Raw genomic sequence first — 26120 nt, 5'->3', positions numbered from 1 at the left:
TATATATATATATATATATATATGACATCTGTTTGTTTTCATAAAGACCTCAGCATTGGATTTGGCCATGAGAGAAGTCAAGATTACTGGCAGCGTGTAGGACCCAGAGCAGAGTCTGGCCTTTGTCCCACTGGCCCTGAGAGGATTCACAGTTGGACTAATGGGTTGAGGAAATAGTTTGGCCAAGTGACATGCAAAACTCCAAAGCATGGCAGTAGAGTCTCAGGGCAGAATGTGCCAGAAACAAAATCTGGTCTTTGGGTGGACCAGTGGTGAGTCAACACATGGGAACTTCTGCTGTCTAGAGAGGCACATAGTGAAGCAGTGGGAACCCCCACCTGGGGAAGCAACCAGAGGGCATTTAGTGCTATGTGTCTGTTTTCCACAGGATGTCATGTGAAGATTTCCAAGAGAACTTCTCCTGCCTGTTCATATGTAACCAAATCCCAATTACCCTAGACCATGGAGTCACAGCCAATGAAACATGGTGCCAAATGATATTTAAGAACCAAGTGATCTCAGGAAGCCCTGGAGGTGATCATTCTGCCAGACTGCGGCTCTTCCCTCACTTCTCTTTCACTGTTGGGTCTGGTTAGACCATCAGCCTATAGCTGAAAGACATCAGCCTATAGCTCCAAGGACAATGGTTGCTAGTAGGGGTGGGCAAGACAATCTACATGGGCCTCCCCTGGCCTTGCACACACACCCTAGAGGTCCTGCTACTCACCTCAACCTACTTCCAGGGAAGGGAGCTCACTCCCTGCTCTTCGGTAAACATCAGGACAGCAGGAAAGGCTGTGGAGAGAGCGCTAGAGAAAAGTCACAGCCTTGTTAAAGCACTGTCATTACCACACATTAGCTTTGTGACTCTGGGAAGATACCTCTTCCCTTTATCCTCAGCCTCACCAACTGTAAACAGTAGAATTAGTAATCTCTGTCCCCTTGAACCCCAAAAGTACCACCCAATCACAGGGTGAATAGCCATGGCCTGGTCATGTGAGAGCAGAAGCAGGCACCTCTAAGCTGATCTTTAGGCTCCCCTGAAATAAATGTCTTGACTGTGCCCTTTAGAGAGTCATGACCCTTCATTGCCCATCCTGCTTCCTGTTTGTGACACTGATGAATGCTTCCTGGGGAGTGGAGTCTGCCTGGTCTAATATATTCTTAATGAAAGAGGCTATAAACATATTTGGGTGTGTGGATGTATGTGTTTATACCTGCCTGCCCACAGGTCTGTTGAATGACGCCAGACCTCAAAGTATCCTCCTTTTTGATTTTCAGGCTCTTGTGGTCTACTACTCAGAGAGCCTTGGCCCCAAGTAGGCTATAGGTAGACTCTGAGGAACCGCTGAGTCATTCCTCTTCTTCTTCCTGAGGTGTGCCTGCCTGACCACACAGCCTTTTCATGTTAGATATAATGCATATCAATGAACCAACCAGACTTCTAGATCAGGGCCATTTTTAGTAATACCTTACAAGGGAGTGAGGGAAGGGAGCCAGCAATAGAACACCCGCTATATGCTGCAAAGTGCATTTTTATCATCGTCTTATGCAGTACTCATAGAAAGCCCATGTCCATGACATGTCTCCCCATTCACCTTTCAGAGCTTTCTAGTTGTGACCCACACCTTCTGAAGAGTATCCACTCATCTCTGTTCTGACTTACCTCTACTACTACATGCACTTGAGTCTACTGGTTCCCACATTACCTCTCCTTCTCTTGCTCTGGCTTGGATGAGCATGCTTAGGTACAGGAGCTCTGTAGACTCCCATCCCCTGCCCATTTTCCACTATCTTCATTGATCCATGGTGACTGATGCCATTTCAAGGCCCTAATAGTTATCACGAGTACCTAAGTTCACACATACCTGGAGACTAGAATTTTACTCATAAATAGCCCTTAAAGCCAGTCATGGTAGTAGGCACTTGTAATCCCAGTGCTGAGGGAAATGAAAGCAGGTAGATCCCTGGGGCTCACTGGCCATCCTGTCTAGCCTACTGGTGAGTTTCAGGCCTTTAAAAAACCCTGCCTCCATAAAAGAAAAAAAGGTAGCCAGAGCCTGAGGAATAAAACCCAAGGTAAGCATCTGGTCTCCACACACATGTGCACACAGATGCACACACACACACACACACACACACACACACACACACAGCCCTGCCTTTACAGTTTAAAAGACATGTCCACTCAAGTAGAGACAATACCCTCTCCTTGTTTTTAAGAGAGTTTGAAGCTTAAAATATAAAGAAACTTGTGCCACAGTTTACCATGGGGGATTCAGGCCTTTAGTTTCCAAATCCAGGGTTTGCATCCCAACCCCAGGGAGCTTGCCAATGAAAGTCCCAGGGATGTTTCGGAGCCCCAGTAATGGTTTTTTCCTCCTAGGAGGACCTGGGAGGGATGCTCAGTATCTCTTTGGTGTTCAAGAGCTCACTGAAGGCAGCAATGCTGTTGTGGCCTTCACAATCATGTCACAAAGCTTGAAGGCAGAAGATGAGACATTTCCACTATACTTCCAAGTGTTCAAGGTAAGCAGTTCGCCTTGGGACTTGCCTTTTGGGGATATTGTGTATACTTTGGACTAGGTAGAGGCGCTGGCCAGGTTGGGAGATTTGGGCATATCCCAGGTTTGGTGATAAAAACCAAAGGCTCTGTAGCATTCATGTGTTCAATTCTGAATTTAAAAGAAAACCTAAAACTAAGACTAAACTTGACCATTTTTTACAAATTATGTGTATATGTGTGTGTGTCCATGTGTATGTGCATGTGTGAGTACATGTGCCCACAGAGTCTAGAAGAGGGTTTTAGATTCCCTGGAACTAGAGTTACAGGCAGCTGTAAAGCACCTGGGTGCCAAGAACTGAACTCGGGTCCTCTGCAAGAGCACTGCATGCTCTTAACTGCTGAGCCGCCTCTACAGTCCTTGATCATGTTTTAGATGGCACATACCTGCCACCTGTGCTACTTGTTAGCTTTTCCTGGTATGCTTCAGAATCTAATGCCTGTATCTCAGTTCTAAGACCAGCTATTATAATTACTAAGATTCCTGGGTTAGCCCCAGACCACCTGAGTCAGAATCTTCAAGTGCAAAGCCTGAAAGTCTGCATTCTAACAGGCTCCTTAGGGGCTGCCTATTCATGCCCTGTTTGAGGATTGTTGGTTAAAATTTGTGGAAGAGCTTAAGAAAAAAAAATCAAGTTTAAATTCAATAGGTTTTTTTCCTCTTATCTTTAGACCAAAGACCAGCTATAGCTCAGTGGTTGCCATGTAAGTCTTGTTTGGCTGCTCATCCAAAGCCAGATTTTCCCTTTAGCCCAGGATCCTCTCTCCTCCTCCACACTCATAACCAGCCTCCCCTCTCTCCAAAGTGCTAGCACACACACTCATTGTGATGCAGATAACCAGGGAATTCATTTCCTTTTAATACATTTAAAAGAATAAAGTTACAAATAAAATCTGATAGCTCTGCTGTCTCCTCTCCCATGTAATTCAATGTATCCCAAAGGTACAGTAAGTGATTCTCAAGCCATCCACCCTGCAGCTTTCTTGCACAAATAAGACCATGAATCCCTGCAATGTAAGTTGTCCCCTCTCCTCACATTAGAGTTGAAGAAACTGGGGCCCAGGGATGTGAAGTGACATGCCAGAGTTAATGGCAGAGCTGGGACTGGGCACCAGATGTTCCTCAAGCCTACAGTTGGACATACCTGTCACCTTTACAAGCACCACAGATCTCAGAAGTCTGTTGACAGACTACGCTAGAGCTGGGATTAGTGTCTCAGAACCAACTTCGATTTCTGCTCACCGAGCCAAGGCACATTTCAGAGACACAGACCTTAGCCTATTTGTGGCCAAGCAAGGTTCCTGTATTCTCTGTCCATGGGGAACAGTCCTGACCATGGCTGTGGGTCTCTCTAGTAAGAAGGCCTCATGGGGGATCTGGTACTTCAGAGTCACTAGAGAGTTCTCTTTCAATGTCTCAAAGCCCCCAGTTATCCCAACTTGTATAGATATGAAAGCCAAGGCCCAGAGAACAAGAATCACTTTTCTAAGGCACAGTTGGAGCTGATGGGTAGTTTGGTCTCAGTACTTGTGGTCCCAGGCCCTCTCAGCAGGGCTTTCATACTTTGCCTCTCTTGTGGTGCTCAGGGCAACATGAAAAACAAAGATTCTGGCTCTAGAAAGAAAGCCTGTTAGGATCTACTCTCTCAGCACATTCTATAACCCATGCTTGTCCTACCTTTTTACTTAATTCATCAAGAGTCAAAACTCCAAATGACCGGGTATATGTGATATATGGAAGAAATTTGTTAGAATTCATTATCATTACTTTTAAATTGCCCCAAGCCTACCGGGGCTATCAAAGAACATCTTCTAAGGATGCAATAATAGACAGCTGTCATTTTAATCACGATCTGGCACCTGTACCTACTTTGGTGGAAGGAGTACACCCTCCCACTGCAGTAGCTAAAGACACCAACTGTTCTTTGTCTCCAGGCCTTGGATTCAAAAGATTTGTGATTCTGATTTGTCTGCTTACGCATTCCTCTTCCATACACACACACACACACACACACACACACACACACACACACACACACACCTGATCACTCCAATATTTGACTATTGAAGAATTAAACAAAACGGGCAGGAACAGGTAAATGTTATTTACATTTTGGCTGTTGGCCTTAGCCTTTAACAACCATGGTACCCCTCCAGTCCGCAAGTGTTATTTTACAGCAAATTTTTGGGTCCATATTGGCCAGTCTCTATGGTTATGTTATCAATGGAAGCATCTTGTGCAGCTCTCATCTACCTTCCAAGTTTCACTTTTTAGATGACTCCACCCCCACCCCCAGCCCATGGACTCTGGAACCTAATCTTCTAACAAATGACTTTTCAATCTCTCTTCTCCAGCCTGGGTTGGTTTCAATTGCCTTTAGTCAAGAATGTCTACTGACTCAGGTGCCCTCTAAGAGGACCCTCATTCTCTGAGTTCCCTAGCTTTCAGTGCTAGAAGGAGCCAGAAGGAAGAGTTTGGCAAGAGCTGAGAAGACATTGAGACACCTGGTCTCCCCAACTAGACTCAAACAGGTCAGATATCAGACAGGTCCACTAAAATCTCAGCTAGTATTCCTTTCCTTAATATGAAACAGTAGCCAAGACAGGGTCTCAGGACTGGCCCAGTGCCCAACCCCTAGAGCTCCTGTTTACATTATCACCTGTGAGCCTGGGGCCCTGGAACTGAGCAACATAGCCACCTTGCGTTGACTGATTCACCTAATATATTTTCAATTGAGGAGATATAGTAAATTTGTAATCAATCCCATTGTAAAAATTCTCCCAAACTGCCAGACATGTGGCATATACTTTTAATCCCAGTACTCAGGAGGCAGAGGCAGGCAGATTTCTGTGAGATCAAGACCAGCCTGGTCTACATAGTGAGTTCCAGGCCAGCTGGGGCTACAGGAGACCCTGTCTCAAAACAACAACAACAAAACAAAAACACAAATTAAAATTCTCCCAAGCTCACCTCTCTCGTTCTGACAGCTATGCACTGTTTCTCAGATGCTGCTTCCATACATCATTCAGACTCAAGGTTTCCTCAGGCTTCCTGAGGTCCCAGTGAGTCATTCAGGATCATGATTGAGTTAAACTCCAAAAAACAGCCTAGATCTTGTCCAAAGATGCTTGGGTTTCCTTTACAGTTCATCTGAACAACAGGCTATGTATATGCCAGCACCCAGGCTCTTGGGAGTCTCTAGAGCTAAGTGAGCACAGCACTGACAGCTGAACTAGGGCATCAGGTCTGGTGCAGGCCTGTGACTCCCCAGCAGCAGTGGGCACACTGTTCTGTCTTACATCAGCCAGACACCAGCAATGTATGAACAGGCGAAGTCAGGACAGTGGAAAGGGACAAGACTAGGCATGCTATTTCATTCTCATTCCCCAAAGCTCTTCCCTTAGGCTAGAGTTTTATACTTTTCTCCAAGCTCCCATGGCTAAAATGCCTCTCTGGGCAAATCAAATGATATGTCTGCACGTGTGAGACTCTAGCTTACATGGAAAATAATCAAAACCCAGCTAACTGGGAAGGACAAGTTTTGGTAGGAGGTAGAGTTTCATTGTAAAGGAAACAACACAGCTTGCTGTACTCCCAAGTTCTGCTTCCTATACTACTGAGTCTCCATTTTCACATGTATGGAGTAGGATCCTAGCATATGTTCACAGTGTTGTGGTGAATATCCATCATGCTATAGAGCAGTGCTTTGCACATTGTAGAGGAGGACAAAATGAAACTGTGTCCTTGGTGCTTCCTTCCACTGGTGGAAAGAGTGGAACATGGCTGTTTCCCCATTCATATGCACATATACATAGCAACAAGCACAGAGCCAGGGTAGAGAGAGTGCTCGCAGAACAAATTCCTACTGTGTTTACAGTGATCTGAAGGGATCAAAGAAATTGTCTTGTCATTGAAGCTCTCCACATCAAGGGATTTGTATTTGACCTTGGGGAATTTGAATGAGGTTCTGTCTTATCTCTGGGCTTGTCAATGCTTTTTCTTTCCTTCCTCCTTACTATCATTGCTGTGAATAATTACTACAACTTGCTAAGACACAAAAGGGGTACCTCCCCCTCTCAGGTGACTTCTTTCCGCCTCTGTTTCCTTCTTCTTGCTGTTTCCTACAAGTTGAGTAGGTTTCCTATTTGTTTTATAGCACTGCACAGGGAATGGGTGATCTGTCCTACCCAAGAACATACATGTACTGTATGTGCCAGAAACAAGCTGACCAGAGAAGTAGGAGCATGGGCCCTGAGCCAGGCTGGGAGACATTGTCTTTCTGCTGTGGTCTGGCTTCTTGAACATCTTTTCTGTCTTCCACAGGTGGACTCCCAGGTATGGCTTATTGCTGTTCTTCCTGAACTTCCCACACCTCTGGTGCTGCCCCCTTGGTAAACAGTTACACCTCTTCCAACACTGAGGGTTCCAAATGTTCCAAGACTGCAAATTCATCTTTGCTGTATCATATATCATCAATAAGCTTAGACTCTCCAAACAGGTCAACAAAGCAAGTTACAATGTTATCATCCTGTTCTGCAGATTGAATCCCCATGGATGGTTTGCTTAACCACCCAAGAGGGGCTACAAATTTGAAAGCATCTAAGGTATTTGGTCTTCATAGAGAAGGTTGATACGTCTGGTTCCTGTTCATTTAAGATGAGATCAGTAGTCAAGGATACCTGGCAAGGGTTTTCATACTCTTGAATAAGGATCCAAATCCACCGCAAACTGATGCTCACTGTCTACATACAGCTTAAGGCACATCCTCTAACTCTTCTCACAAGCAAATTGCTAACCCTCCTCATTCAATAGACTGGCCTGATCATATATTGATAAAAAGTGACTGAAAATTATAAAGAAGGATAGAAAACAGTGGAATTCAGAGGACCTGTCCTCACAGGCCTAGACCTTGCTGCGGCTGTGAGCTCTGTAGTGATCTGCTGCTGCCAAAAGGAAGGCATGATACCTGATATGGCCGTGGCCAGCAGCGAATCACCATGACCCCCCCCCCATGCCTGTAAGGAGGCCCCAGCAAGTAGACTGAGGTAAGGGCAGGGACTCCCAGAGAGGGAGACTCAGAAATCCAGACAGAAAGCTGATAGCAAGGAAGTCCGTCCCTCAGCCATGTCCGGCCACAGAGCTGAGGCTTAGAATCTGCCTCTTGACCCTGGTCCCCCACCTATGGAAAGTGAACACTTAGAAGGGCTTTAAGAGAAGCACTCGGGTGCAAGGAATGGATCAGAGTTCCAGTTCCCAAGCTTGAGAACATGGTGGGAACTTGATTCAGGAAAAGACAAAAACCCCACCTATAGAATAACAGGGCCAGCTTTGTGCCTGCCTAGCCTTGTATTTAAATGAAGCAGGCTCCTCTGTTCACTGGACCAAGTCCTCCTCTCCCTCCCTATTCATATTTCTCACTGACACTAAGCAAGTCTATTCTGGACAGGGCTGCAGTAGTATAGCAAAGGGAAAAGGAAACGACAGCCAGTAAGCAAGGGCATTCTTACCTTCTAGATTATAGCAGGCAGGCTATCCACACACTTCTGAACACACATTTAGAGCCAGAGCCACGGGACATAGTTGCCCTTCTGGAAAAGAACTCGTCTCATCATTGCTTCTGCCAAAAGGACCCAAGCAAATCAAGTCCCCAAACCACGAGTGCTGCTGTTGACAGCGGAATTGCTTTGTAGGCTCCTCCCGGCCCGCTGCTCTCCGCCTGGACAGGGGCCTATCTCTTGTCTTACCTTGGAGCCTAGTATCGTTCCTATCCCCTAAAAGAAACTTCCTCCATCTTCTTATTCTTCCCCCAAGGCAGATCTCATAAATAATCATTTCATGCTGTGTAACCATTCTAAATGGAATCCCCATGCTCTAGTGTAGTGGGGAAAATTTGTTTAGTAAGGAGTTTTTATTATGCAATATGTATGTGACATCTGGTAATAGGAATTGCATTATATTTATTGTTTTATCTGTAAGAAAATATTGAAATAAAAGGAAAATGATTGGGGCCCATTATTTTCCAATGAAAAGGAATCTCAGGACTCTATTGGAGAGACCAAAGACATAGAAAGAAGACAATTCTACTCTGCAGTCTTATGGAAGCCCAAAGCATGTCACTAAAGACTTAGAGGAGATGTGGCTGTGGGGATCCCAGAAGAAATTCAACATTGGAGCAGCATCATTAGTTTCCAAGGAGGCTTTCTCTACATATAAACAGAAAACCAGAAAGCCAGAATGCTACTTGATATAATATAAAATAGCACATCACATCATGTTTCTATGCATTTTTAGGGTCTACCAAGCCCAACCTTTGGATATTACAACAAGGCTTTGCCATCTACAAATGTGTTGGGCCACATTCATAGCTGTCTTGGAATAATTTGTTTAGTTGGGGGTATGTGACATCCGGTAATGGGCCACATGTGGGCCACACCTGATACTATTTTTTTGGCTTGGGTTTTTTTTTTTTTTTTTGAGAGTTAAGTCAGCACTGTCTCCCTTTCTAGAGATTGTAACACTGTTCAGGTGAGCAGAGAAGGGTTTAGAAGACAGTGGTCTGTCCTGGTGGCCAGGGCCTGTGTGTGGAGTGGAGGGGGCTTTATCACAATAATCATGTTTCTTCTAGTTCCAGGAGTTCCAGGAGAGATTGCCACCCACATTTTTCTCCCCATTTAGAAATGCTGCCCAGGGCATAGACTATGAAACCAAGTGCAACTTCACCAAGTCCTTCCACCTGAGCCCCGGGACCTATGTGGTGGTCCCCTCAGCTCGCCAAAAAGAAGTTGAGTTCTTGCTCCGAATATTCTTGAAGATGCCAGACAGGGACAGGTACAGAATTGTCAGGATCCTACATGTTCTATTCTACTTGACTCTGTCTTTGTGAGCAGTGCTCTGTGTATTATGTGCAATACATGCCATGTCAATGGGTACATGATATGGGTCTTGTTCTTGAGAAGCTCACTAGAAAGGGGAATGAGAAAGTCTGTAAACCAATAACTTGACCTCAACAGAACAGGATTGTTGCGAGATGCTGCATGAAAGGGCAGAGTGGAGAGATAGCCTCTGGCTGCAGGGACTGGGAAAGGCTTCTCTGAGGGAATGACACTTGTACTGGGACTTGAAGGTAAACAAAAGTTAATGGCTTCAAGGAAAGGCTGCTAAGGTGGAAGAGAAGCAGCAGGGAGGAAGAAAAGCCCAGGACTCGTTGAGTAAATATTATTGGCTATATGCCCAGGAAGGTGGTGCCATGTATTATGTTCACTTGTCTGAACTGTGGCCAGAATGTGGGCTAGATCAAGGAGATAAAGACTGGCCTGATAAACTCGAGTTCTAGAGGGCCTCAAAGGCCAAGTCAGTGAGTCAAGATTGGGACCAACAAGTCCTGTCCCTCTGAGCCTGAGGCAGACATTATTATAATCATAGAGGTCTTTATAGTGTGTAAGGGTAGCTGTTTCTGACAATTCAAGAAGCAACATAAAACCAACATCATCTGCATCTGGTAGTGGAAGTCACTGTACAGGTGCATTTTGATATGGAAGACTCAATGACTAGATGACCAGACATATGGTATGTCTGTCTGCTATTGTCATGGCTACTTACTCCACATCCTGCAACATTGAGGGATTTCCAGTCATCCTTGGCAGAGATTTCGGGCACGGTAGGATACACCCATAGGTAGACTCTTGTGAATACAGGGCCAATCCTTATCATACTGTTCCCCTCCTTTTCTAGGAATTCAAGCAACACTTTCAACCTAAGAGCTCTCAAGGTTGGTATGAGACTTGATGACCTTCTTTAACTACATCCCATGCCTCCTCCTCACTTACCATTGATGGGGGAAAACAGACGATAATAGGCTAATGATTGCCCTAAGAGATGAGGCTGGAGAAGACCAGGTCTCCCAGGCCAGACTGGACCCAAACATCTTCCTTCTACTAACTTCGGTTTTCTAATTTCCGTAAAGATTGTTGTCCCACCCCCACTCCAACTACCAGATGAAGCTTCTACCTTAGATTCAGATAGGATTTATTGTACCCTTGCTATACCAGATGTGTGCCCTCTTTCCCCAGAAAAATAACATAAGTATTTTCTCTTGGATCCAGGGAAGTCTTTCAGAAAATGATTCCCACCAAAGCATTTTCTACAGATATGCTGAGCAGGTAGGATATCTAGCACCTACGGACCCTACCTAGCAGCTGATGGAGAGACTCCTGGGAAGGAAACATCTTCAGACCCTTATCAGAATGCAGAAAGCAAAAGGGACTTAATCATCTCAGCCTCTCTCTCTCTCTCTCTCTCTCTCTCTCTCTCTCCTGGCCATGACATGAAGGGTTTGCTCTGCCGTGTCCTTTTTCCATGATGTTCTGTCATCTCAAAGGCCCAAAGAAGACACTGGATCTTAGACTCCAGAACTGTGAGTCAAAATAAACTTTTTTCCGTTAATTTATATATCACTTCCTATTTTTCTCTCTCTCTCTCTCTCTCTCTCTCTCTCTCTCTCTCTCTCTCTCTCTCTCTCTCTCTCCCCCCAGATGCTTTGGCTGCCAAGCTCTGGAGATAAGTGATACCCCCATCTGGGTGACATCTCAATAGAACATAAAGCTTAGAAAGGGAGAGGATAATGATGGATTGTGTGCATGGCAATGTATTGCTGCTTAAGCCTTTAAACAAGCAATTGGCAGCACCCCCTTGAAATCTTTGCTTCTGTGGCTTGGCCACCTCCCCCCAAACCTGGCATTGTTCCTCCAGGGAGCTGGCTGGCTTCAGGAAGCCCCAACAGTACTCTTCCTGCCAAGCCACCTATGTGCATACAGGGCTTTCCTAATGGTTTAATAAACTGTTAGAAAGAACTCCTTGACTCCTCAGGATAAAAGAGCTGCCAATGGTTCCCTGGGATGGGCCTTTTACCGTTAATAACAGTGTTAGTGTGGAAAGTAGATGATACACGTAACTGTGTGTGCTGTGAGCCAGAGAGGCTGAGGGAGGAAGGAAGGATGCCTACCCCTGCCTTTGCGCTCAGAGGGCTAATAGAGTGGTGGAATCCCAGATGCAAGTTGGCCCCCAAAAGGAAAACAAGGAGGGAGACACGAAGAGTGGCTAGAATGAGGGATATGTGCCTTAAAGAACCACTGGTCATGGGCCTCCCTGGAATCAGGACTTGCCCAGGATTCAGGCTAGCTCTGTGCTATGAGAAGACTGACCCAGAGGATCATGGTCTCCTGTCTGTGAATTCCCCAAAGGCAGAAATTACTTCATATACATTCCTGGTCCCCAGCCACCGATCACTGTCCTTGGCCCAGAGGACAAGTGCTCAATCATTTCTGTCAGATTGAATTAAGACAGATTAGCTCCCCAGAACAGATGCCCAAGCTTGGGTTAGCTGCTCTGGGGTGGCCAGCAGGGCTTCATTACGATACTCAAGACCAAGCTTTTTCGGGGCAGGTGGCAAATTTTCACACAGGGTCCATACACCTAGCACTTCTAAAATAAAAATATAATTTGCCATGTGATAGGATGGTGCAGACTCCCTAATCAGATCTTTTACAAGCAACAGCCAAATGTTTGGCTTCTCCTAGAGTGACTAGTAGCTCATATTAGGCATTGGTGGGGATTAGAAAAGGACATAGACACAGCACTGTGCCTAGGTCACCTTTTGGCCAGGCATACTTGAGCAAGGCACACCTAACATCATCTTATACAACCGCCAAACTATACACAGAGGTTGTGTCTACCCAAGAAACTTTAAATCAAGGGAGCTGGAGAGATGGCTCAGTGGTTAAGAACACTTGCTGCTCTTAAAAGGCCGAACAGAACCCACATAGCAACTCACAACCATCTGTAACTCTAGTTCCAGGGGATCCGACACCCTCTTCTTGCCCTCGTAGGCACTGCACACATGTAGTGCACTACAATGCGTTCAGGCAAAACACTCACACACAAATAAAATTTTTTAACTTTTACAGCAAAACATTTCCTATGCACTCACTGTGTTTTCTCTTCCCATCTCTCACAATGACTTAACTAGCTTCAATAATACGGTGATTTGATAGCACTCACTGGCACTAGTGACTAGTTACTTTTATTAACCAAGGCAGTGGGAATGCCATAACCAGGTCTGCCTGTGTGAAACGAAGCATGAATTTGGGCTCTAGAATGAGATAGAACAGATCTATCCACCATCATTTATGAATTTAATTGGCAAGTATTTTCTAAGCATCTAGGACATTCCCAGTAAGCTTTGGAAATACCAAAACATCAGTCCTTGAATGTCTCACAATTCCCACAAGTAATTCTTTGGGAAGTTGTGTAAACAACTGCCACTGCCATCCTTGCCATCAGTTCCTTCAATGCTTTGGTGGTGAAGGATTGTGGAATCCAGATGTGAGGACTATGGTAAAGGAAGCAGACATTATCCATGCCTTATGCTGCTGGCTAGTAGGCAATTGATCTCATGTAGGTGAGACCCTCATTAGCAAGTCAGCTGCCATTCAAGGTGAGGTGTCAAGATTCTTTGGAAGAAAAACTCAGTTTATGTTGGACACATTAGTGTCAACTTGCCTAACATTCCCAAACCATGAGAGGTTGTCTTGATAGCCCAGGGACCAGTATCAGACACTGGCTAGATGTTTTCTTAGTAGTGTCTTAGAGGTTTATGTTTCTTGCTGAAGGACCTTACAAGAATAGGATATGGGATATTTTTGCTTTCAGTGCAGGATGGTTATGCCCTGAGAGAAGGAAGGGGCAGTGTGCCTGTTATCTATGAGGTATTGGTTCTCAAAAGACCCACAGAAAGCACCTTGTACCCCAAATCCACCTGTACTTTACAAATCCACCTGCTGAGAAGCCTTACTCCAGTGCCAGCTCACCAAGTGCAGCAGCTCTGCCTCTCTGTAAAACTGTCATCAAACATACTGCCCATCAGGCTATCTAGTACCTGTCCTCCGGCAAGGTCTACTGTAGTTAACTCCCTGAAAAATTAGGCTCAGAAAATTTCCTCTTTCCCTACAACCTGGAGTGCTTTCTGATTTTAAACCAAGGAAAGCCATGGCATCTCCCTTTTTCCTCAGTACCTGGGAACACTAAGCAATGTGCTCCATTGTAGCAGCTTCTCATAGCCTAAATGTTTAGAATTTTTCATTCATTATTATACATGTGCACACACACGTGCACATAAAAGTCATCATATCTTCTCATAGTCTCTGAAAAAAGTTGGAGAACACACCCAAAGGGTATCACCAGTTCATCCTGCAGTGGTCATCCTGAAAGACGGGAAGAAGAAGCAGGCTTTCTTCCAATAATGAATGGAAGGAACAGTGTGAGGGAGCCCAGACCAAGGGCCTAGTGTCAGGGGGTGACCATCATGACAGATGCTTAGGGAGGGAGTTGGTAATATGACCAGAGCTAAGGGAAGGCCTAAGGCAAAGAGGAGGTGGGCATGCCATGGGACAGAAAGATTAGAAATCAGAAAACAACTACAAAGGTGGGTGGATGTGCCCCTTAGCTCCTGACTCCCATTTGATACCCATGATCCTCCCTTGTTTGGAACAGGGACCGGACATTGATGCCACCCAGCTTCAGAATCTTCTCAATCAGGAACTCCTGAAAGGTATGGTCAGCCCAGAGGCCTGCTGGCTCCAGGCTTAGCCCCCATGCTGCCACCCCCAATGACACTTCAGTTCTTCTTTTTTTTTCCCTCCTCAGGGCCTCCAGGGAACACTTTCTCCTTGGACCAGTGCCAGAGCATTGTGGCTCTGATGGACGTATCCTTTGCAGTCATCCCCTCCTGTAGCTATATGAATACACCTGCCCTGTGGGCTTCTCTGGGGGTCTAATTAGGGCCCAGCACACAGGTCCTGCATATATTCTAGCAACCAACTCTAAAATCTAGCTCAACCAGAGCAGCAAAAGCACCAGTTACCATTGATCAAGCTCCTGGAAATAATAAGGAAATGTAATTCTTGCAACAGCCCTTGTGATGCAAGAACTATTATTCATTGAACAATGGAAGAAAAAGTGGTTTAGTACTTTTGCCCAAATTACACAGCCAGACTTGTACATAGATTTCAAGTATGAATTTTAGCCTCCAAGGTTTATGTTCTAACTTCATCCAATATTATCTCATCCTAATGGAACTATTTTCCTTTCACCTTTTTCCTCAACACTGGAAAAGTCTTTACTATTTAGATTCTTCACTCCAGTCTCCAATTCAGAACTTGTAAAACCTTGCAAACCTCTTCAGTCTACAGTGCACAGCGGTGGCACCCCTTTGTGGGTGGCACCCCTTTGTGGCTCCCATGCTGGTTTTTTGTATGTATATGAATATTATGCCTGAATGAGTGTAAGTGTACTCATGTTGTACAGTGCCCACAGAGGCCAGAAGAGGGTGTTGGATCCCTGGAACTGGAATGACAGATGGTTGTTAGCCACCATGTGGGTGCTGGGATTTGAACCCAGGTCTTCTGCAGGAGCAGCCAGTGCTCTTAACTGCTGAGCCATCTCTCCAGCCCCGCCATGCTGTTTTGTGCACCTGTGGACACTGGCTTGGAGACAGTCCAATGGCCCAATTCCATGACTACAAGTGGCAGGACCAAACTCTAATGACTTAACTCTCATCCCAACTTGCCCTCTTCAAGGAGTCTTTATCCCCTACCCACCCTCTCTTCCTCTAGGCAGGAGAGACCCTGAACTTATACCGAAGGATCCCAAGCCTGGCAGCATCTCCCCAGGCTGTGCCTGTCTCCAGAGAGAGACAGATCACCCCTCTCTCACACTGTTAACAAGACTCGATTGTGAATGAGAAACTAGCCATTGTAGAACAAGAGGGCTTCTTGATGAAATCATAAATCAGTTCTGTCTCAGCATGCTGTGGTCTGCAGTCACTCAGAGACACAGAAGAATCCAAATGGCCCTTGCAGCCCCATAATGAGGGCAACCAGTCCCGGGGAGGCCCTATGCACAGAACCGTAGCATAGAACACAGGTCTTCTCTACCTTTTTTCTCCTCCCCCAGCCTCTCCCCTTCAGTTCTCAGAAGTCAATTCTCCTCCTTGTATTAGTCATCTGCCTCCTGTAGGGGAAGCCAGGGCCACATTCACACACAGAACACATTCCAACCTCACATGTGGCCCAGGGCTGGGACACTCACCTATCCACACTCCTTATATAATTATAAGTCCCCTTCCTGCACCTCCCTTCCCTCCCCTCCCCTCCCCTGCTAGGGAACCCACACTGACCGGTGAAAGCCACATTTAGGCTTACTGTCTTCTGCTGGAAGTAACTGAAACTAATGCCTCTTTCTTCTCCTTGGGGCTCCTTCCTTCCAATAATACATTTTGTTTTATAAAACAAATCCAAGCCACGTTGTTCTCAGAGAGAGTGGCAGCCAGCTGGCAGAGGGCCCTGTATGAGTGATACAGCACTGGGTTACTAGCTGATGGATGGAGGTGCTCTGGCTTCTTTGGCAGGACAAGCAGATCCCCCAACCCAATGCACCCTGGACTGGTTAGCTCTTAACTCCTCCTCCAGCTGAAAGTGGATGGGCGGCTGGACCAGGATGAGTTTGGAAGACTATGGCGTCGTCTTGTCCACTGCCAGGTACTGTCATGGTGTCTGTGACCAACACTCTTATTTCACCCAGTTTAGGAAATGTGTACTGGGTGCCCCACTTTGGTATATGAAATAATAGGAAACATCACCCCTGTCTCCAAAGACAGCTCACATTTTGTTGAGGGAGACGTATATGCAATAGAAGGCAGGATGAGGAATACTCTAGGAAGCTAGAGAAAGAGGTCACCATGGACAGTAGCTGCAACTGCTAGGGAGAAGCATCCTCCTCATTTCACCCCAGGTACATTGCAGCATCCCTTAGTCTGTGAACCCATCACCTTCTCTTCCAATGTCTCTGCCAGAAAAGCTACCAAAACAGAAGGGGTTGACCTGTGGCCTGGTTATGACCTCCTCTGGACAGTCTGAATACACCAGAGTTGTGTGCAGACCTCCTGAGTTAGATCTCTATTTTCAGGTCCAAAAGAAACCATTTTTACTCATCCTACTTCCTCTGAAGCCCAACTTTAAGATGCCTTGCCGTTTCCTCTAAGCACCATGCCCTTGTACTCTGACTTGCCCTTCCTCTCTTCCCTTTCTCTACCGGAGGCCTTGTCAGGGCTCACTTGCCCTAAGAATGCAGCCTCAGACAAGCCTTTCATGCAAAGTCTCCCTTGCTAGACTCTATGGTCTGATTAGTGTCCCTTCTAGCTCCTCAGCCTCTAACCTACATCTGACAGGCAAGCCATACTATCTGCCTTAATATTTTGTGGGAGGGAGGGAAGAAGGAAGGAAAAGAAAAAAGAAAGAAAATGATTTTGCCAGCCACAGAGAAAGCGTTAAGACCCAGTGAATACTTTTCAGAGTTTGTCCTATAATGGGTATGTATACACACACTAAATAAAAGTATAATCTGTCCAGACATGATGATATATACCTGTATTTCCATCATTTAGGCTGAAGTAGGAGGATCATTAATTTGAAACCAGCTTGGGCTGCAGAGTGAGTTTCAGGTTAACCTAGGCTTACATAGGAAAACTCTCAAAATAAATTAATCAATAATCACATATACATGTGTATATATAGTCTGCTTTTAAAATATGAAAAGCACCAATGTATTAAATTTCTAACCATGTCACCTAATATCTCTGCAACATTTTGAAAGGTTAAATCAAGTGCCCTCATGTGGTTGGGCCAGGATGTAGCTCCTGATCCCTATCGTTAGACCGTTGGGTTTCTTATAGGGCACTACAATAGTTGGCAGTCTCCTCCCACCCTTTATACTGTACGGTCCTCCAGGGGTGGGGCTTCCTCATGTTGGTCTTTCTGCAGAGACTTCCGTGGTATATATAAGACAGCAGTGTTCAGAGTTCCTGAATAAATGATCAAGTAAATCAGTTACTAAATGAATGACGACTATGTAATTGAAGAGTACTTGAAGTCTGTCCTTACACCCACCAGAAACCAAATAAGGCCAAGAGGAAGCTCCTAGGCTATTATCACACAACCATTGTCCCCCATAATTGGCCTCACCTGCCCTTTGCCTTAGAAAAGCTCCTATGAGCAGCTGTGTACAGATCAAAATGGGGAGCTCTGTGCTCAGTCCTGGGACAGCTACTTACTTAATCCAAGACCAGGTCTTCACCTACCTGAGAGTCAGTTTCCTCATCTGGAAAGTATGCTGTGGGCCAGGATTATCAGAGGACTAGGTAGAGAGGAAACATCTCCAGTAAATGCAAGAGCAGTGCCACAGTGGTCACTGCTGTTATTTATGGTCATTACTTTCTGCAACTCTGCTTGGGCCAGGACATAGTTCTAACCTGCTTTCCATATTTTCTTCACAGCACTCACTAATGGACAAGTGAGGGCATTCATATGAGCATATGCACTTAGGTACTAGTGAGTGCTAAGTACTTTATGGATATTTGGGCTTTGTAGATACTTGCTCATTCGCTTCTTGCAACAAAGCTAGGAGGTAGACACTGTAATTAGCTCTGTACTATGGGTGAGGAAGCTGAGGCCTAGAAAGATGAAGTAACATGATTAAGTCAGTGACACAGCTGGTAGGTAGTTGAACTGGGATTTAATTAACCCCAGGCAATTTGTCTAAGTCTCAATCATTACCCTACAAAAACTTTTCAGAGTCCTTTGGACTTCTTCAAAATGCCTGTGTGTAAGGGCCCCTCTAAGAGTGGAATGAGGAAAGGAGAGCAGGTTGGAAGAGCAGAACTTTCAGGCCCTGCTGTGACCAAGTTCATACACTCAAGGGCTGTGCCCACTCCCACTTGCCCCATCCTCCCCTCTGACCCCCTCTGAGGTAGCTCCGTGCATGCTTTGGTAAGGCACCTTCCAGGGATGGTGAAGTGGAGATAAGCTTTCCAGAACTGCTCCTGTCCACACCCTTTGACCTCTCACAGGCTTCTTGCTTCTCCCCCCCCCCACCATCCCCATCAGCATGTTTTCCAGAATATCCAAAGGAGCCCTGGAGTCTTCCTGAGCTCGGACTTGTGGAAAGCCATAAAAAGTACAGGTAACGTCGGGCCTATGAGACTGGATGACTGGGGACCATGGGGCGTGTGTGAGGCCCATATTGTCAGTAAGGCCCACACAGTGAGGCTGGGCAGTTGGGAGGGAGGAGCATGCTAGGTCATATGTCCTCCACTATCTACATTGACCTTGGTAGACCTCCAGCACTCCAGACTCATATATCAATCCCCTAACTCCATTCTTGGCTGTCCTGTGCCAGTCAATCTCCCCAGCTGTCTTTTCTCCCTAGCACAGCTCTGACTGTAGAGCCCCACATGACTGATACCCTACCAGGAATGGTGCTCACCTTCCAGGAGCTTCCAGCTCAATGTCTGGCCATCAGGATTAAATAGCCATGGGCAGGCTGATGATCTCACTTCTCTCTTCACAGAGAGTTTGAGGCTAAATTAAACCAAATGGCATCTGCTGGCTTCAAGAAGGCAAAGCTTTCAGTCTTGGGATAATGATAACAATACCTTAGGGTGCATAAGTGCTTAATCGTTCACCAGGAACTATTCACATCATCTCATTTCATCGTCTCTCCACTACTGCGAACTGGGAAGGGCAGGAATCATTACCTCCATTGTACCTATGGGGAAGATGGATCACAAAAAGGTTACTTAAGGAAATGGCCACCTTCCTTAATAAGCTGTAAAATCACATTCCCCCAGTTAACTCTGGAAGGACTCTCTCCATAATTCTCCTTCTCATGGCTCCTGGCATGGAGAGCCATAGAAATGCAAGACACTGCATAGACTCCTTTGCCTTAATTCTGCATAGTGGAAGGCTGAAGTGCTCAAATCTGAGTTACATCAGAATGATCTGTAGGGCTTGTTAGAGCTAGGAAGGCTGAGCCTTTGCTCAATTTCTGATTTAGGAGGTCTGGGATGGGACTGGAGAAGATGCATATCTAACAAGTTCCCAGGCGAGGCTCTGGTGGCTAACTGAAGCCACACCTAGAGAATCACTGAAGGTCCAATTAAAGATGGACTCCTTAAAGGAGACTTCACTAATGACTGTAGAATAATAAAAGTGAGAGAAATAGGAACTAGTTCAACTCAAAAGTCCTCAGGGGCCAGGCGGGTAACTTAAAGGGGTGATGGAGCGCCACTTAAGAAGGTGGCTTGCTGGAAAGCTCAAGCCAATCTGGAGGTATTTGGTTCACATTTTATTAAGTTTACTACAGAAACCAAATGTGTTTCTGGTTGCATGAGGTCCACAGGCCACCAAGCTCATCTCTTGATGAATGGCTTAGCTTGCAAGTGTCTTCTTACTCACTGGAGCAGCAGTTGTTGGCCACTCTGCAGATATCTCCTTTGTGGCTGGTGACTACCTGGAGCTTGTAACTGGAGGTATAACAAGATGAGACCAAAAAGGATAAGATGCCTATCTTCAATCCAGCTGAGGCCACCTTCTGAGTCCTACCTTTTCCTTGAACAAGTAGCTTAAAACTGAATCTCCATTTTATAGGGAAACCACAGGTGCCCACACTAGCAGCACCCACCCTTACGTGAGGTTCACAGAGAGTCATGACACCTAGCTGGAAGGAAGTTTTATAAGATCTCCAGCAGAGAAAGAGCTGACAGAGACAAACAAGGCTGGACTTAAACCCTAGCTGTCCCGGTGCTACATGGGAATTATCTTATTTTCGAAAAGGACAATATGTTTCTAAAGGAATAGTCAGTGTCTTGAGTCTTTTGAGTTAGTCACTGGCTGAGCTGTGACACTGGGGTCCAGAAGCCAATAAGCAAGAGAAGATAGAGAAGCCCTGTGTATGGCGGGCTGGCTTCTATACCCAGCTGCGTAGAATGACAGGGAGATGCTGGGCTCTCTGAACAGATTTCTTGAGCCTCATGAGGCAGAAGGTCAACCCCATTCCAGTCTCCTCCTTGCTCACCAGTTTACCCTACCATCCCAGATTTCCTTACAGGGGTTTTCATCAGCAATGAACTGCTGGGTCTCATGACACTCCGATACGGTGATAGCTCTGGCCAGATTAGCTTCCCCAGTCTTGCCTGCTTCCTGATGCGTCTGGAAACCATGGCCAGTAAGTGACCCTGGGGACATCCTGTAGACTTTCACAGTGACCAAAGAACTCAATAGATGAGCAGGAAGGCACTGATGCCCCAATTCTGGGAGAAGACATAGAAATGGGTGGGCTGGCATCCTGTCTAAGGCTCCCTTGGTCTAAGAAGACAGAATCCCGGAAACTGCAAACAATGTTGCCAGAGATGAGTACAGCAGAGAATGAGGTCTGGGAATAAAAACCTTACACAGATCTGTGAGATTGGTGTATGAAAGAAACCAGTTGGCAGAGAGGAAGACTGTAAACTTCCCCAATGAGGGCCAATATGTAACAGACAGAGCAGGCTCAAAGAAAAAGCCATGGTATGCAAACGTGTGAGAAAACTGGCATTATGCAAAGGACTCAGAAACGTCACTACCCTCTTAGCACCATGCCATCAGCTTCCACCCTTCCTCCATGCTCTGGACCACTTCTTTTCTTGGAAATTGACTTAGTTCCTTTTACTGTTGCTATGATAGAATACTCCGACAAAAGCAACTTAAGTGGGGAAGGACTATTCTAGTTTACAGTTCACGAGGACAGGCAGGGACGTCAAGGCAACAGGAGTTTGAAGTAACCTGACACTTGGGAAAATGCTTGCTACTGCTCAAGGCCCACCTTCCAGGTAATCCTGGATTCTGTCAGGTTGACAGTTAACACTGACCACCACATACATATATTCTTTCTTAATAATCAGCTCTACTTGTGCTATCCATGTGTCTGTCCAGCCTCTCCTCCACACCGATCTTTCTCTAATGTTCTTCCATTCCAACTCTCTTTTTTCCTCTTTACCCTATTCAGGTCCAGGTCCTCTCGGAGGAACAAGGTTAATTGAAATCACTCTGTCTCCTTTCCAGGTTGTGTTTATAACTAAAACTTACTCTTTAGTTATAAAATGAAGTATTTCAGTCTCTGCTGAAAGAATTCCATATACAAGTGAATAGATGGGGCAGGAGGCCTTTCTTCAAACTATAGAAATTCAAAGATGGAGGCCAGAGTGTTCTATGCTTTTTAGCAAAATAGCCTATGTTTTAGATGAAATCTTAAGTGAAATCTCAGGCCTCAACACAGCTCAAAACAGCCGTTAGGTTTGAGGAAGAGGTTGAGTCAGGGGAGAGGGCCAGAAACACCTCTGAATCCTGACACTACCACATCCATGAGGCACCCTGAAAACCCCATGGAATCTGGAAATGCAGAGGTCCCAGTAGTCACAGCTGTGTTGAAGAGTGAATCCCAAGTCACTGCAGAGCACAGAACTGGAATGGAAGACAGATATACTCTTTGGACAGTGAGGGCCATCTTGTCCTGCCTCCTCTCAATCTGCCAAAACCTATTTTTCTTTCTTTATCCTAGAGGCATTCCGCAACCTCTCCAAGGATGGCGAAGGACTCTACCTGACAGAAATGGAGGTGAGGCACCTTCCCCTCCCAGGGCTAGGCACATTCTCAGGCTGCTTTCTCTTAGTCCAGTTCCAATGGGGCATTTTTCTCCTTGGGTATATTGAATATTCCATCAAAGGCCAGCCAGGTTACCAGTCCCCCCACTGCCCCCCAGCCTCCAATTACTACTTTATATATTGCGGACTGCCAGGCTGCTTTAGGATCTTGGCAGACAGATTTTATTTTTTTCCAATAGCTTGATAAAGCAGAGGATTGTGTGGGAGTTATAAATCCAAGAGGGAACTGAAGAACAGCCCATTGAGCTCACTGTACATTAAACCTGTTCCCATTAAATTTTAGAGATACCTAACCAGCCAGCTGGTCGACCTTACATATACCTCTCTCTCCTGGGCTATTTAGGAAGTAGCAAGTGCCCTTCAATAGCTCAGTTGGTAAAGTAAAAGACTGTAGAGGAGCCACCTAGAAAGTAGGGGAAGATGTGTTATAACAGGGCACTGAGGCAGCCTGCTTGGGTTGGAATTAGCTGGAAAAGGACAATGAAATTGAACTGAGATCTTTCAAGTGAGGAGGTAGGTATTTGCCCTGTTCTACATTGAGTAAATCAGCTTTAAGAATTTAAGAGTACAGGACTTGATTAATAAAGTGATTGCCACACACACTGAAAACATGAGGAGCTAAGGACCTAAGGACCTCAGACATCCAGCACCCATATAAAAAGTCAGACATGATGGTGCATACTTGTAATACTGACACACTTGGAAAAGTAGAAAGAGGGGGCTCTCTGGAACTTGTTGGCCAGCCAGCTCTAGGTTCAAGACTGTCTCAAAAAGTAAGGTAGAGTACAATTAAAGAAGACCCCTGATGTACACTTCTGGCTTTCACACTCAGAGAGAGGCGGGGTGGTGGGGGGGAAGAGAGAACATGAATTCATTCATTCTAATGCTGCTTATTCCTCAGTGGATGAACCTAGTCATGTACAGCTGAGGTGAGGCAAACGATAGAAACTTCTGGACCAGGTAAGATATGGTGAGTTTAGAATCCTATCTTTCCTCATATAAACATTTCTCTATTTTCTCTATGATTTCGGAAAGCTCACCTTTGTGAACAGAGGCCTTTCAAGGCCAACACTGCATATTTCATCCAGAGACATTCATGAAGAGGGCTACCTGAAAGTCATGAATGAGAGATTTACAACATTTAATTGATGGTCTAAAGAGAAAGGGCGATGACCCATTCAGACAGGGAACAGAAATGGCAAAAACAGAATGATGTGGAGCAACACAGTCAACCCTGGGGAGAGGAGAGCTGGCCATCCAAGCTCTACTGGCCTTGGGCAGGTGGTGTACATCCACAGCATCAGCATTTATAGCTCTGACCTGTGCTCAGCAATGAGCACATTGCATTTCCTCTACTTCTATTTTTATGGGGCAAACTCCAGAGTTGTATAGGGTCTAGAGTTACCCAAACACACCCTGCTATAGCAGAAGCCCTTACAGAGTACTCTAGAATCCAAGGCTAAGGAACTTGTAGTTTGTGCTCCTGCTTTCTGGGCATCTTCAGCTAGTATGTACTCCTATCTAGAGATAAACCTGGAAACTTCCTACCTATGCTTCTATAGATACTCTGCTTTCTGGATCACTACAGAAAAAGACGAAGCATGCCAGCCTGACCGTGAAATCCTTGAGGACATCTTTGTTGCCTGACCCAAAGTCTCTCTTCTTGTATTTATCCCTGTTGTTTCTCATTTAGGATCTCCTTGTGTCTATGCTAATGTCCTGTTGAAGTGTCCAATTCTCCATGAAAGAGTTCTGTGATGGATACCCTCTGTATTACTTTTCTCATGACTGTGACAAAATATTTGTCAAGAACAACTTAAGGAAGGAAGGGTTTATTTCTGTCCATAGTTTGAGGGGTCAGAGTACATCATAGTGGGAAAGGTATGGCAGTGGGAACATGAGGTGGCTGGTACACTGCATCCACAATCAGGAAGCAGAGAAAGATGGACATTCATGCTCTGCTGGTTTTCTTCCTCTTCCTCTTCTTCCTCCTCTTCCTCCACTTCCTTCTCCTCCTCCACTTCCTTCTCCTCCTCCTTCCCCTTCTCCTCCTCATCCTCCTTCTGTTTATTCAGTCTTGGATGATAGTTTGTGGGCCCTTATTTAGGTCATGTCTCATCCCCTCTGTCAACCATCTCTGGAAATACCCTCACAGACACACCCATAAGTGTGCCTCACTAATTCCTACCTGTTTCCTACTCCAGTCAGTTGACAACTGAAATTAACCACCATACCCTCTGAAACTGTTATTTCTCTGAATAGTATTTATATAATCTATGAATCATGTGTATACTTGGAAATTGTGATAGACACTCTGCATATAGAGTATTTTAGCACCAATACTTCCTGATGAACATTTGGTAGTTCTTAACAATTACAAATTAACAAATTTACTTGTATTCAATTTGACTCAACTATATTGAATTCTTCTTTCACTCCTTTCTGAAAATCAGATCATATCCAATTCTATTGTGCCTATTATAATCTGCATGAATTCAACATGAAGACTGACTCTTCAGGTGTATCTTGAAAGCTAATTTGAAACGCAGGGCCTACACACTTGAACTTTTGAAGTGACCGAATTCTATTTTGTTTCCTTTTGGAGTCCTAATTCTCCCCTAAGTTTCCAATGCTTCCTGTTTGGAAGATTATCTGAGAAGGAATTATAGTGTAAGGGTGCAGGTGTATTTCTTTCATTAATGTCTACCGTCGCTCCTGAGAGTGTTCCCTCTCCCTCATCGTCACCCTCTGGCATCATGATATTGTACCGTGTCCCTTCACTCTTGGCTCATGAGTTGAACAACCAGAGGCAAGATAAGGAAGTTCTGCCTTTAAATGTTCAAATCCACCTGCCTGGCCACACTTCCTCTTTTCCTCTTTTCCCCTCCTGCTGTTACAACAGGTGGGGGTGGGAGTGGGGGACACACACGGACTTTTCCCTCTGATGGTGTTCTCTATCACATTACCATTCATCTTTGAGGGCCTTGATTGAATGAAGTTTCTCCTCTGTCTTCTGAATACAAAATCCATCTGTCTCTCTCTGGAGTTTTCCAGTTCCGTCTATCTTTTGAATTCCTTCCACCTCATATTCCCTTCCAGCTGCAACTGCTTCTCTCTCCTCCCATTACAGATCAGCTTCATAAAGGAGCTAATTGTCTCCCAATCCTCACCTACTCTCTCCTTGAAGTACTTCAGTTTGGATTTCTTAGACATCATCTGTCTCCTTGAATTTTGCATTGGCCTTTGATCTTATTTTCTGTATCCATTCGTATCCCTCAAATCAATTTCCTGCAGTCAGAGTTATGCTTTTAAAAATTCAAATCCATCTAGTGCATTCCCCAAGTTAAAACCCTTCAATGTTTTCCCTTGCTGTACAGGGCAAATCTAGAGTCACCGGCGTGGATGCCTGGAGCCTGCACCAGCTGGCCCCTACCCATCCATCTGACCACACCTTGTTCTGACTTCAAACCTCCACTATAGCTGCAAACCTCCATCGCCTCTTGTTCTCCATGTTTCCCTCAGCCTTAGGTGTGCTCTGCCCTGGGTGTTAGTGACCCAACTCCTCACCCTTCCTGTCTTAGCTGGAAAATACCCATATCAATCACTCACATACCACTTTTGACCAGTCATAAAACTCAACACGATTTTTTTTTATTCTTTTATTTTTAGAGAGGTTTATTGAGATGTAATTCTGACCATGTAGTTCACCCATTTATTTATTTACTTTTAATATTTTATTTATTATTTTTAATTTATGTATATGCATGTATTTCCTGCATGTAGGTAAGTGCACCCATGTCATCCAATGCCCATGGAGGACAGAAGAGACAGTCAGATCCCCTGGAACTGGAATTACGAACAGTTGTTAGCTGCCATGTGGGTACTGGGATTCAAACCCAGGTCTTCTGCAAGAGTAGCCAGTACTCTTAACTGCTGAGTCATCTCTCCAGCCCCTCGAAGAAGTTTTT

The 26120-nt window shown here is 45.2% G+C and overlaps 1 protein-coding gene across 1 annotated transcript in view; it reads left to right on the top strand.

The window, feature by feature from the left end:
- The window catches only part of Capn13 (calpain 13), a 59252-nt gene extending 36172 nt beyond the window's left edge, over window positions 1-23080 (top strand). The window contains exons 9-21 of the mRNA XM_008850958.1: window positions 389-534; window positions 2387-2522; window positions 6212-6224; window positions 9190-9392; window positions 10296-10332; window positions 10667-10723; window positions 14112-14169; window positions 14265-14323; window positions 16088-16156; window positions 18560-18635; window positions 20550-20678; window positions 22050-22105; window positions 23054-23080. Of these exons, the coding sequence (XP_008849180.1) occupies window positions 389-534; window positions 2387-2522; window positions 6212-6224; window positions 9190-9392; window positions 10296-10332; window positions 10667-10723; window positions 14112-14169; window positions 14265-14323; window positions 16088-16156; window positions 18560-18635; window positions 20550-20678; window positions 22050-22105; window positions 23054-23080 (1066 nt within the window). The remainder of the gene's footprint in view (window positions 1-388; window positions 535-2386; window positions 2523-6211; window positions 6225-9189; window positions 9393-10295; window positions 10333-10666; window positions 10724-14111; window positions 14170-14264; window positions 14324-16087; window positions 16157-18559; window positions 18636-20549; window positions 20679-22049; window positions 22106-23053) is intronic.
- Window positions 23081-26120: the final 3040 nt, after the last annotated feature.

Source organism: Nannospalax galili, unplaced genomic scaffold, assembly GCF_000622305.1.
Source record: "Nannospalax galili isolate Female #2095 unplaced genomic scaffold, S.galili_v1.0 scaffold1331, whole genome shotgun sequence".
In the NCBI taxonomy this organism is placed as follows: Eukaryota; Metazoa; Chordata; class Mammalia; order Rodentia; family Spalacidae; genus Nannospalax; species Nannospalax galili.
Note: the sequence above shows the minus strand (reverse complement) of the source record. Positions and strands in the feature narration are given on the sequence as shown.